This window comes from Ailuropoda melanoleuca, chromosome X, assembly GCF_002007445.2.
Source record: "Ailuropoda melanoleuca isolate Jingjing chromosome X, ASM200744v2, whole genome shotgun sequence".
Taxonomy (NCBI): domain Eukaryota; kingdom Metazoa; phylum Chordata; class Mammalia; order Carnivora; family Ursidae; genus Ailuropoda; species Ailuropoda melanoleuca.
The window spans coordinates 62,301,905-62,315,567 of record NC_048238.1 but is presented as its reverse complement, the minus strand read 5'-3'; the positions used below and the strand labels follow the sequence as shown (position 1 = coordinate 62,315,567).

The 13,663-nt window shown below is 34.6% G+C and overlaps 1 protein-coding gene across 3 annotated transcripts in view; it reads right to left on the bottom strand.

The window, feature by feature from the left end:
- The window catches only part of APOOL (apolipoprotein O like), a 104,010-nt gene that overhangs the window by 20,332 nt on the left and 70,015 nt on the right, over positions 1 to 13,663 (bottom strand). For 2 of the 3 annotated variants that reach the window (XM_002929607.4, XM_019810313.2), the window contains 3 exons: positions 12,596 to 12,687; positions 6,818 to 6,931; positions 6,490 to 6,607 (listed from right to left, as the gene is read on the bottom strand). In XM_002929607.4, the coding sequence (XP_002929653.1) occupies positions 6,490 to 6,607; positions 6,818 to 6,931; positions 12,596 to 12,687 (324 nt within the window). The remainder of the gene's footprint in view (positions 1 to 6,489; positions 6,608 to 6,817; positions 6,932 to 12,595; positions 12,688 to 13,663) is intronic. The other variant, XM_011237650.3, reaches the window with a different exon arrangement.

Here is a 13,663-nt window from a genome sequence, read left to right as displayed (position 1 = left end):
ATAAATAAGATCGATAAGCCACTGGCCAGACTTATTCAAAAGAATAGAGAAAGGACCCAAATTAATAAAATTATGAATGAAAGGGGAGAGATCACAACCAACACCAATGAAATAGGAAGGATCATTAGAAACTTTTATCAACAGCTTTATGCTAATAAATTAAACAACCTGGAAGAAATGGATGCCTTCTGGGAAACCAATAAACTAACAAGACTGAAACAGGAAAAAATTAATTATTTATACAGACCAGTTAATTATGAAGAGATTGATGCAGTGAGCAAAAACCTCCCCAAAAACAAAAGTCCAGGGCCTGACGGATTCCGCAGGGAATTCTACCAAACATTCACNGACTGAAACAGGAAGAAATAGATTTCTTAAATAGGCCAATTAACTATGAAGAAATTGAGTCAGTGATAAACAACCTTCCAAATAATAAAACTCCAGGCCCAGACGGTTTTCCTGGGGAATTCTACCAAACATTCAAAGAAGAAATAATACCTATTCTCCTGAAGATGTTTCAAAAAATAGAAACAGAAGGAAAACTACCAAACTCATTTTATGAAGCCAGTATTACCTTGATCCCCAAACCAGGCAAAGACCCCAACAAAAAGGAGAATTACAGACCGATTTCACTGATGAATATGGATGCCAAAACTCTCAAAAGATCCTAGCTAATAGTATCCAACAGTACATTAAAAGGATTACCCATCATGACCAAGTGGGATTCATCCCTGGGATGCAAGAGTGGTTCAACATTCGCAAATCCATCAGTGTGATAGATCGTAGCAACGAGAAGNATACATCATATCAACAAGAAAAGACTCAAGAACCATATGATCCTCTCAATTGATGCAGAAAAAGCATTTGACAAAATACAGCACCCTTTCCTGATTAATACCCTTCAGAGTGTAGGGATACAGGGTACACTCCTCAATTTCATTAAAACCATCTATGAAAAGCCTATGGCGATACCATTCTCAATGGGGAAAAGCTGAAACCTTTTCCCTTAAGATTAGGAACACGACAAGGATGCCCACTCTCGCCATTATTGTTCGACATAGCACTAGAAGTCCTTGCACCAGCAATCAGACAACAAAAAGGGATAAAAAGGTACTGAAATCGGCAAAGAAGAAGTCAAACTATCTCTCTTCGCAGATAACATGACACTCTATACAGAAATCCCAAAGGACTCCACACCCAAACCACTAGAACTTATAGAGCAATTAAGTAATGTGGCGCGATACAAAATCAATGCTCAGAAATCAGTTGCATTTCTATACACGAACAATGAGATTGTAGAAAGAGAAATTAGGGAATCGATTCCATTTACAATAGCACCAAAAATCATACATTATCTCAGAATTAACTTAACCAGAGACGTACNAGACGTAAAGGACCTATATGCTAGAAACTATAGATCACTTTTGAAAGATATTGAGGAAGACATAAAAAGATGGAAAAATATTCCATGCTCATGGATTGGAAGAATTAACATAGTTAAAATGTCCATACTACCCAGAGCAATCTACACTTTCAATGCTATCCCGATCAAAATACCGAGGACATTTTTCAAAGAACTGGAACAAATAGTCCTTAAATTTGTATGGAACCAGAAAAGGCCCTGAATCGCCAAGGAACTGTTGAAAAGGAAAAACAAAGCTGGGGGCATCACGTTGCTGAATTTCAAGCTATACTACAAAGCTGTGATCACCAAGACAGCATGGTACTGGCACAAAAACAGACACATCGACCAATGGAACAGAATAGAGAACCCAGAAATGGACCCTCGGCTCTTTGGGCAACTAATCTTTGATAAAGCAGGAAAAAACATCCGGTGGAAAAAAGACAGTCTCTTCAATAAATGGTGCTGGGAAAATTGGACAGCTACATGCAAAAGAATGAAACTTGACCACTCTCTCACACCATACACAAAGATAAACTCCAAATGGATAAAAGACCTCGACACGAGACAGGAATCCATCAATATCCTAAAGGAGAACACAGTNCAACTAATCTTTGATAAAGCAGGAAAAACATCCAGTGGAAAAAAGACAGTCTCTTCAATAAATGGTGCTGGGAACATTGGACAGCTCCATGCAAAAGAATGAAACTTGACCACTCTCTCACACCATACACAAAGATAAACTCCAAATGGATAAAAGACCTCGACACGAGACAGGAATCCATCAATATCCTAAAGGAGAACACAGTCTGCAACCTCTCTGACATCGGCCACAGCAACTTTTTTCATGACACATCTCCAAAGGCAAGAGAAACAAAAGAAAAAATGAACTTGTGGGACTTAAACAAGATAAAAAGCTTCTGGACAACCAAGGAAACAGTCCAAAAAACTAACAGGCAGCACACGGAATGGGAGAAGATATTTGCAAATGACACTACAGATAAAAGACTAGATCCCAGATCTACAAAGAACTTCTCAAACTCAATACACGTAAAACAAATAATGAAATCAAAAAATGGGCAGAAGATATGAATAGACACTTTTCCAATGAAGACATGCAAATGACTAACAGACACATGAAAAAATGTTCAAAATCATTAGCCATCAGGGAAATTCAAATCAAAACCACCTTGAGATACCACCTTACACCAGTTAGAATGGCAAAAATGGACAAGGCAGGAAACAACAAATGTTGGAGAGCATGTGAAGAAAGGGGATCCCTCTTACACTGTTGGTGGGAATGCAAGTTGGTACAGCCCCTTTGGAAAACAGTGTGGAGGTTCCTTAATAAGTTCAAAATTGAGCTACCCTATGATCCAGCAATCGCACTACTGGGTATTCACCCCAAAGATACAGATGTAGTGAAGAGAAGGGCCATATGCACCCCAATGTTCATAGCAGCATTGTTCACAATAGCTAAATCATGGAAGGAGCCCAAATGCCCTTTAACAGATGACTGGATTAAGATGTGGTCCATATATACAATGGAATATTAATCAGCCATCAGCAAGAACAATTACACAACAGTTGCAGCAACATGGACGGGCCTGGAGGAGATTATGCTAAGTGAAATAAGCCGCAGAGAAAGACAATTATCATATGGTTTCACTCATTTATGAAACATAAGAAATAGGAAGATCGGTAGGAGAAGGAAGGGAAGAATGAAGGTCGGGTAAAGAGAAGGGGGAGTGAACCATGAGAGACTGTGGACTCTGGGAAACAAACTGAGAGCTTCAGAGGGGAGGGGGGTGGGGGATTGAGATGGGCTGGTGATGCGTATTAAGGAGGGCACATATTGCATGGTGCACTGAGTGTTATACGCAAATAATGAATCATGGAACATTGCATCAAAAACCGGGTTGTACTGTATGGTGACTAATATAACAAAATAAAAATTAAAAATAAAAGCAGCAGAAAGAGGAATCAAGGAATCAATCCCACTTACAATAGCACCAAAAACCATAAGAGAAGTATGAATAAACCTAACCAAAGAGGTAAAAAAATCTGTACACTGAAAACTATAGAACACTTATGAACGAAACTGAAAAGGACACGAAGAAGTAGAAATACATTCCATGCTCAAGGAATGGAAGAACAAACATTTTTAACATCTATATTACCAAAAGCAATATTCACATTTAAAGCAATCCCTATCAAAATGACACCAGAATTTTTCACAGAGCTAGAACAAACAATCCTAAAAAATGTATGGAAACACACAACACACCCAATTTGCCAAAGCAATCCCGAAAAAGAACAGCAAAGCTGGAGGCCTCACGATTTTAGACTTCAAGCTATATTACAAAGCTATAGTCTTCAAGATAGTATGGTACCGACACAAAAACAGATATGTAGATCAAAGAAACAGAAAAGAAAACCAAGAAATGGACCCACAACTATATGGTCAATTAATCTTGACAATACAAGACTATCCAATGGAACAAAGTCTTGGGGTGGGTGGGTGGCTCAGTCAGTTGGGTGTCCAACTCTTGATTTTGGCTCAGGTCATGATCTGAGGGTCATGATATCAAGCCCCAGGTCAAGCTCCATGTGTAGGCCCTGCTTAAGATTCTCTCTCTCCCTCTGCCCCTCCCTCCCTGTTAGCATTTCCTCTCCAAAAAAAAAAAGTCTCTTCAACAAATGGTGCTGGGAAAACTGGACAGCCACATGTAGAAGAATGACTGGGCCATTCTCTTACACCATAAACAAGGATGAACTCAAAATGGATGAAAGACCTCAGTGTGAGACAGGAAACCATCAATATCCTAGAGGAGAATACAGCAGAAACCTCTTTCACCTGGCTATAGCAAATTGCTACTAGACACGTCTCCAGACACAAGGGAAACAAAAGCAAAAATGAACTATTGGGACTTCATCAAGATAAAAAGCTTCTGCACAGGGAAGGAAACAATCAAGAAAACTAAAATGCAGCTTCCAGAATCAGAGAAAATAACTGCAAATAACATATCTAATAAAAGGTTAATACCCAAAATCTATAAAGAACTTATCAAATTCAACACCCAAAAAACAAACAACATAGTTAAGAAATTGGCAGAAGACATGAATAGACGTTTCCAAAGAAGACATACAGATGGCTAATAGGCACATGAGAAGATATTCAACATCATTCATCATCAGGGAAATACAAATCAAAACCACAAGATACCACTTCACACCTGTCAGAATGGCTAAAATTAACAACACAGGAAACAACAGATGTTGGCAAGGATGTAGAGAAAGGGGAACCATGTTACACTGCTGGTGGGAATCCAAACTGGTGCAGCCACTCTGGAAAACAGTATAGAGGTTCCTTACCAAATTAAAAATGGAATAACCCCACAACCCAGCAATTGCACTACTAGGTATTTACATAAAGGATACAAAAATATGGATTTGAAGGGGTACAAGCACCCCAATGTTTATATATATATATATATCCACACACACACACCTCCTTTATATATATGTATATGTATATATATATATATTTTATGTGTGTGTGCGGATATATATATATCCATATCTATCTATGTATCCATCCATCCATCCATCCATCCATCCATCCATCCATCCATCCATATCTGCATGGATGCATGAGAAAAAAGAAAAGAGAGAGAGAGGGACAAGCCAGGAAACAGTTTCTTAACTACTGAGAACAAACTGATGGTTACCAGAGGGGAGGTTGGTGGGGTTGGGTGAAAGAGCTGATGGGGATTAAGGACTGTACTTGTGATGAGCACAGGGTGCTGTATGGCAATGTTGAATCACTGTGTTGTACACCTGAAACTAATATAACACTGTATGCTAACTATACCAGAATTGAAAATAAATAATAAAAAAATAAATACTGTAAACCATCAGATTAGAAATGAGAAGTGACAGGAGAACATTGTAAAACTCGTATCAGGTTTGTTACTCAGTGACAGGTTTCATAAAACTTTAGAGGAGGTAGCTGAAATTAGAGACTAAACTCTGATTTTAAATTAGATAATTTATACACAATAGAAAGAGCTTGGACTTTGGTATTAGGAAAATCTAGGCTATGAATACACCTCTACTACTCATAAGCTATATGATTTTGGGCAAGTTGCTTAAGCTTCCTGAGTCTCAGTCTGTTCATTGTGCAACGATTATAATTACATATGCACAAGAATTTTTTGTTTTGTTTTGCTTTTTGGGTGAGACCTGAATAACATATGATATTTATAGCTCTTTATACTATACCTACTGTGGTAGGTGCTCTGTAAAGGGCTCTGTAAAATATTATCATTATTTTCTACTTCCCTATCTCTGAGTTGGTCCTATTTCCTTTGCAATAAAACAATAGGCAGTACCACTCACATTGTACAGATAGATAATGCTACGTAACCCAGTAACTGGTGAGTTTATGTGAATACACTCCCAAAATGGTATTAAACACTCTGTTACCTTCTTAATGATTACAGTAAAACCATGGAAATATTTGCCTAGAAGGTATAATTGTCACTATTTGGTCTCACAAAGTATCAACTGCCGGTATCTAATATTTAAAAAGTTATTAGTATTATAATTGGTGTTATTTTACTATTTCATGCTGAATGTTCTCCTAGTATCTAAACTAAATAAAACTGATGGCGGAAACTAAGACTGATAGGGGTAAATAGAACCAGAAATGGAAAGTTAATATTTCTTCTATGTAGATACGACTCATACTTATAGTCTGTAAACTGACAGAATCTAGAAAGGCACATTTTCCTCCACCTAATTACAAAGTTCACACTTATAAAGTGATATTAAATGCTTCACTCACCCAACCAACCAGTGCCACTCCACACTCCCATATACAAAGATTGGTATTATGAACAATGTGGCAATTAGAAAAAGTCCCAAGTACCCGAGTATCTCATAATTTAAAAAAGATATACAGACTACAGATATGAGAAAGAAGAAACATTTATGAAGAAAGCACATAAATAAGTTCAAACTACACCTAATAATACTCTAAAATTATTCAAGAAAGAATGAAAACAAAGTTATTTCAAACAAACCTGAGGTGGATTCTGATTTTGTCTTTGTTTCAGAGCTGAGTTCTGTTGGCAAGGGCACTGAGTGTTTCAGGCTGTCAGTTGTTTTTGCAGGTATTTCTATTTCAGCAGAATTTCCCAGCTGTTTACCAAAAAGATTTTTCCTTCATAAGTAAATCATTTTGCTAAAACAATAAAATATCCTAAAAACATATAGTATGCAAAGATATTATGTTCCTTCATCTCCTTTCATTCTATCCTTGACCTCTGTCCAGGACTCCCATTATAGGCCAATCCCCCACCCCAACCAACAAAACTCAATGTCTACCTTTTTGGTCCATTTAAACTCTACCTTAGATTTTTCTTTAGGTTTAGGAAATGATTCTTTTTTGTTCATTTTTGTCCACAATGATTTAACTGCTTCATAAATTTGCTGGCTTGTAGTATATGCCTTTTTCCCAGTTACCTAATTAAAACAAGAAGTTAGTCAAATAAGATATATTTTTAAAAGTCAAAATAACAAATATTAAAAAAAATATGTCAGGTATTTTATGTGAACACTCAGGTCAGAATCAATAGTAAAGATATAAATCTCTAGGTCATATAACAGAAAAAAACATTTTCTAAATCTTATATGAAAAATCATTTGCCTCATGTAAAAGGCTAAAAAAATGTATAGTTGGTACAACACCAAGAGTGAATCCTCAAGTAAACTATGACTTTGAGTGATAATGTGTCAATGTAGGCTTATCACTTGCAACAAATGTACCACTCTAATGGGGGATGTTGATAATGGAGGATGCTAAGCATGAGTGGGAACAGGGGTTGTATGGGAAACCTTTGCACCTTCTGCTTAATTTTGTTGTGAACCTAAAACTGCTCTTAGAAAAATAAATTCTTAAAAATGTATAGTTTGCATTCACACTATAATATGTGAATTTAAAACTACGTCTATTTAACAGAAGTTTAGGGAGACAGCTTGAGATAATAAACTGAGAAAATAAGATTTTAAGATGCTACAATGTTAATACTTTTGTTCAAATTTTTATAGTGCTTTCTCCTGTCATAAAAAAGTATTAATGTGTTTCTCCAGAGAATAATATTCTTTTTTGGTACAAACATAAAACACAAAATGAACTACAAACACACCAAAGCGGAGGAAAGGATGGTGAGTGAATTCCTGAAGCTGCTGTTACTTTCATTCATATCTCTTTCCCTTTAAAAATCTCCTGATTTCTTCTTTGTGTTCTTTTCCCATCCTTTGCTCCTTATGGCCGAAGTAATTTCAATAGCTATTGACTTTTCAAGTTTTAATGAGGTTCTGGAAGCTTTCCAGGATTATACTTTTTATTAACATGAACTTATAAAACTTTTTTAAACTGTGACTTTATTGCTTAAAATAGAATTGTTTTGCTAAGTATATACTTACACTTAAGAAAAATAAATAAATTCACTAATATAGAGAAAGTCTTCTTCCTCCCCACAGTGTAATTTTGGTCACAGTCGTGTGGCTATTCTTCCTCAGATTTTCCTCTTATATGTGCATTAGATACATATACAACATATTTTAAAACTAATGCTGATACTTAATATATATCTACCAAAAAGGAATGAGGTAGATTTTAGATTTATATGCACTGATACGGATTTCCATGATGAACCACTGAATTGAAAAGATGAGATTAGAGAACAGATTATACTCTACAATCTCAATTATATTTTAAATTAAATTTTAAAATAAAGTACACACATATACACTCAGCTTGTTTCCTTTTTAAAAACACAAATAGGATCACACTATACGTATTGAGATTTGGTATTTTAAAAGCTTAACAATTTGTCAGAGAGGTTTCCGTATCAGTTTACATACCTGAAGATCTGCTTCTTTTATAATAGTTGCATAGTTAATATTCACAATGGATATGCCAAAGCTAGTTTAATAAACCCCTATTTTGGGGAATATGGGATGTCTCCTTTTTTTGGACAATTATAAGCATGCTGTGATTAGCATTCTTTTTTTTTTTTAAAGATTTTATTTATTTATTCGACAGAGATAGAGACAGCCAGCGAGAGAGGGAACACAAACAGGGGAAGCGGGAGAGGAAGAAGCAGGCTCATAGCAGAGGAGCCTGATGTGGGGCTCGATCCCATAACGCCGGGATCACGCCCTGAGCCGAAGGCAGACGCTTAACCGCTGTGCCACCCAGGCGCCCCCCTGTGATTAGCATTCTTACACATACAGTTGCGACCACACATCTTTGTGGTTTTTCCTTGGTACAAATTCCTGGATGTGAAATATCTGGATTAAAGATTATACACATCTTAATTTTTGATAATATTGCCACAATGCCTCCATAAAGTCAGCGATACACTGTAGTAATTTATACTCCCACCAAAAATATGTTTTCCTACCCTATTTACCAGAAGCAGTATTATTATGAGTCTTTTAAATCTTTATCAAATTGAAAGACTAAAAGCCAATATATAAATGATCTTTAAATTTGCATGTATTTGATTGCTGATAAAGTTAAGCATCTTTCATATATTACACCATTTATGTTTCTTATTTCGTGGATTGCTTGTTTACTTTCTTCATTTTCTAAAAGGGCATTTATCTTTTTCCTGTTAATTTATAGGTGCTCTTAATATAGGAAGGCCATTATTTAGTCCTTTGTTATAGATGTTGCAAATAGTTTTCCCAGTTTTTTATTTATCCATTAACTTTGTATATGTTATATTGTGATCAGAAGAAATATATTAATTTTGATGTAGTAAAATATATTAAATTTTTTGATGGATTCTGGATTGTGTTTTGTTTAAGAGGGCCTTTCCTATCTAAACATTACAGAAATATTTATCTTCTTCTAATATTTTTATAGTATTATATTTTATGATTAGATCTTTAGTCCACCTGGAATTTATTTTTGCATGATAACTGGTAAAGGTCTAAGATTTTTTTCCAAAAAGCCAGTTATTTCAACACTTGTCTGGAATAACCAATCCATCCTTTCTTTACACACTGATCTGAAATGACAACTTTACTCTACCCTCCCCCTACCCCACAGTGTATACAAAGACATACTTGATATATTTATTTTTGGACATTCTCTTTTGGTTTTGTTTTTGGGTTTGTTTTTTTTTTGGTCTATTTTATTGTCTATGCTAGCATAGTTGCCAATACATGGTAGATGGAAAACAAATACTGGTTGAATGAATGTCATATTCCCTACAAATCCAGGAATTCTGTAAGAACTAAATTAAACTTATAAATTTGGGAACATATGCCATATTCCAATAGTCAGTCCTTTCATCTAGAAACAAGATATATCTCTAAATGTATTCAAAGTTTTAAAAACGCCTTTCAGTAAAGTTTGATAGTTTTAAATAAATAGGTCTTAGAACATTATTTGATAAGTTTACTCCTAGATATTTTATAGTTTTCAAAGACATTACTTGATATTCTTTATTAAGTTAATAATGAAAACAGTGTGAGGAAAATCATAAAAAGCAAAAAGTAATCCCATCCTGAAGTATATTTCCAAAATGGTGAATAACTGGAGTGTGACTTTTTCGAAGAGCCTTCTGGACTATCATTTTGTGATTTTTTTATGTCACAGACCTCTTGGAGAATCTCCTGAAAGGTATGGGCCCTTTCCTTAAGAAAAATACCCATATAGTAGAAGAGCTCTCACCTGTTATCCTTTAAAGAGATTTGTCTGATTAACTAAAGATGTCTTAAAAATGTATAATAAATGATGTTTACCGAATGCTGAATATTCATCAATAGTAGGTACTCTCAAATATGTCTAAGTACTGTCTTTCACAAGTGATTTGTATACTTACCAAGAATCAGTAAATTTATTTCTAAGTCTCTACACCAGTTTTACTATAATTAAAAAAAATTAAATGTAACATAATAGGATGAAATATGAGTGTGAAGAGAATTGTTATCTACAGGAAAATCAAGTTAAATGCTTTGTAAAGACTAAAAAATGATTTACATAAATAAATAAAGTCAAATTAGAGGTGGGCAACTCAACTGTTAAAGGCTGGGAGAAATAATAACAATTTAAGAGGATTCTGCACTCATATTATTTTTTAAAGTGTTTTTAAGTGTTCATTCTATTTTAAGGAAATCTAAACTGAAAACAGTAGAAGACATATTACAGATATGGCTAACTCTAAGAAAGATGCTACGGATCTTCAACTAGGAGACCCCCATATGCATAGAAAATACCTACTTCAAAAGAGGGAAAAATGGACACACATTTACGTTACAATTTGAAATAAAATATTTAAGGTCCATATTTATGATTTCTAATAACTTATCACTTTAATATTTTTAATTAATTGTTAACTACTGGTCTTAACATTATCAAATTAGAAGCCATCTATTGTATATCTAAAATTCTTCATAGTTTGGGGTCGTGGAGTCATTCTGAAGTCTATCATGGATATCAGGTTAAGAATCTATGATATATTAATATATACATATATATTAGAATCTACCAGATATTACACATGACATTGTTATATGCCAAAGTAAAAGCAAGGGTCTCAAATCTAGGAATTCCAGTAACAATCAGTATTTAACCATAGAATATCTTTCAGAAATCATATTAATATCTCTTTTATCATAGAAATTTTTATTTGAAGTTCAGGAATTATTTTATTTTCCTTCTGTTAAAGCAAAATTAAGTTTAATACTTTCTTCTTAAAATTAAAAATAAGATGTATAATATTATCCTGTTATTATGAAACTGCATCTGCCTATTCACCCATCTATCTTTCTATCACTATATATGCATAAAGAAATGTCTAGACAACATTCCACCAAATGTTAATACTGACATTTTTCTGGATGAAAGAGTTCAAGGTGGTTAATTGTTTTTTTTTTCCTATATTTTCTATAATGCTTAAATTATTTAAGGATGAGTAGTAACCAATTTTATTTTAAAAACATTAAGGCATTACTCTAACAAAACAAAAAGATTCAGTGACAGCATTACACACTGGGAGGAAAAATGGACAGGGAAGCAGTACACCTGAAACTGAATAGAACCCTGGACAAATAAATCACTGTGAAACTTCTCTGGGCCACAGTTTTCTGATCAGTAAATGAGAAAATGAGGAAGTTGCTCAAAAGTTTCTTTCAGCATGAATATGATATGAATTTAAGTGCCTAATTCCAATATAAATTCTTAGGAAAGATTTATAAAAAATAAGTTTATCATTTTGGATCAAGTATCTCAACTGTAACTAGATTTAATGAATAATGCCCTCTTTGCTATAAACTTTTATAGTTTGATCACATTACAAACTACATAAGGCACTATATCCTTGCCATTCTTAAAATACTGAGTAGGCAGTTTTATCAGCAGCAATAATTAAGGAAATGTAGTAATGAGAATACAAGTACAGAAAATTCTGGTAACACTACACTTTGCTTCAAGCGTAAGGAAGAAATGTTAAATGTCGGTAATTAAGAAAAGAAGAAAAGGAAGAAAATACGGCATCACCCAAAGCTCTCCTTCTCAATCTGAATATGTATTAAAAGTAAAATACTGGCACAAACTGTTCAAATCATTAGGAGAATGTTTGGATTTGTAGGTAAGCTCACAAGAAAATGACAAAACAGCTATAATACAGACTCCTGGAAAATTTTACATAGTTCTAGGTGGTATCAAAATTGAATTTATATGTATGATTTTTTTAACCTTCAGAAGCCTCTGTCATCTACAAATTTGCTGATTTTTATACTAATCTGATGAACTGACAGCAGCCAGCAGATATAATTTTCTGTTAATTAAAAATTGAATTTCACATAGCTCAACAATAGAGCGGTATTTCTCCCCATAAATTCTAATTCAGTGTCTCTGAACTGAATCCTCAAAGCAGCATTAATAGTGTTGAATTATATTTAAACAAATTTATCCTATTTGTGATGATCATGTAATTAAGAACGGCATTTACCATGCTGAAATGTAATGTGATTTTGCCAAAGTAAGAGTTGACACTCACTATATTTCTCTGAAAATTAAATGTTGCAGACACTTAGGACATTTAAATATCGTCACACTAAGAGTTCAAACAAATACTGAAATGTAGCTATCACTTAAAAGGAACTTACCTTTGCAATTATTACTGACTGAACTGGGTAGCAAACAGTTGCTCCTAAAGTGGCCAGTCCCAGTGGATAAGCAATTTTCTTAAACCTAGAACCTTTGAAATTCAAACAAACTATTAAACTCCAAACAGATGCTAGCAGAGACTTAATGTTTTTATAACTTTAATGTTCTCTTGTTCCCATTCAAGTCATTACCCTATGTCAATTTATTCTTTAGAGGACAATACTAATCAAAATGGTAGCTAAAATATCCTTGAGGATCACAATTCGATTAATACCTCTTAGTTGTCATGTCCAATTTTAGAAAAGTATCCTCAATTTAAAATTGATAATTAGCTACACAAAAGGCACTGATGATTTTCTTCTTTTTTAAAACTAAGTATCTTTTTTTCATGTCCTAAGAAACTCAAAGTTGTAACCACATTTTTTTCAAGTATCTAATAAGGCATGATAATATAAAGAATTGATCAACTACCATACTTGTGATGCCATGTTAAAGTGAAATGGACTCTCTTTACATATCCTGTTTTGATTAAGTCCTTAGGAACATGAAAGACCCAACTAACTAATCAGTTAAGGACTTTAAAAGGTATATAACTCCTTCATGTCACTGATTTAAAATACAGAAGTAATAATTTGGTAACTGTAGGTAACATGAGATAATGTATTCATTTCCAAAAGTGCCTAAACTAAGCATCTAAGAGACATTTTCAAACTTTTTAAAGATTTATTTATTTATTTTTTTTAAAGATTTTTTAATTTATGTGACAGAGAGACAGCCAGTGAGAGAGGGAACACAGCAAGGGAGTGGGAGAGGAAGAAGCAGGCTCCCAGCGGAGGAGCCCGATGTGGGACTCAATCCCGGAACGCCGGGATCACGCCCTGAGCCAAAGGCAGATGCTTAACGACTGCGCTACCCAGGCGCCCCAAGATTTATTTATTTTAGAGAGAGAAAGAGAGAGAGAGCGAACCCAAGCAGGTGGAGGGGCAGAGGGAGAAGGAGAGAAGCAGACTCCAGTTCTCCCCGCTCCCCCTCAAGGCAGGGCTCAATCTCACAACCCTGAAATCATG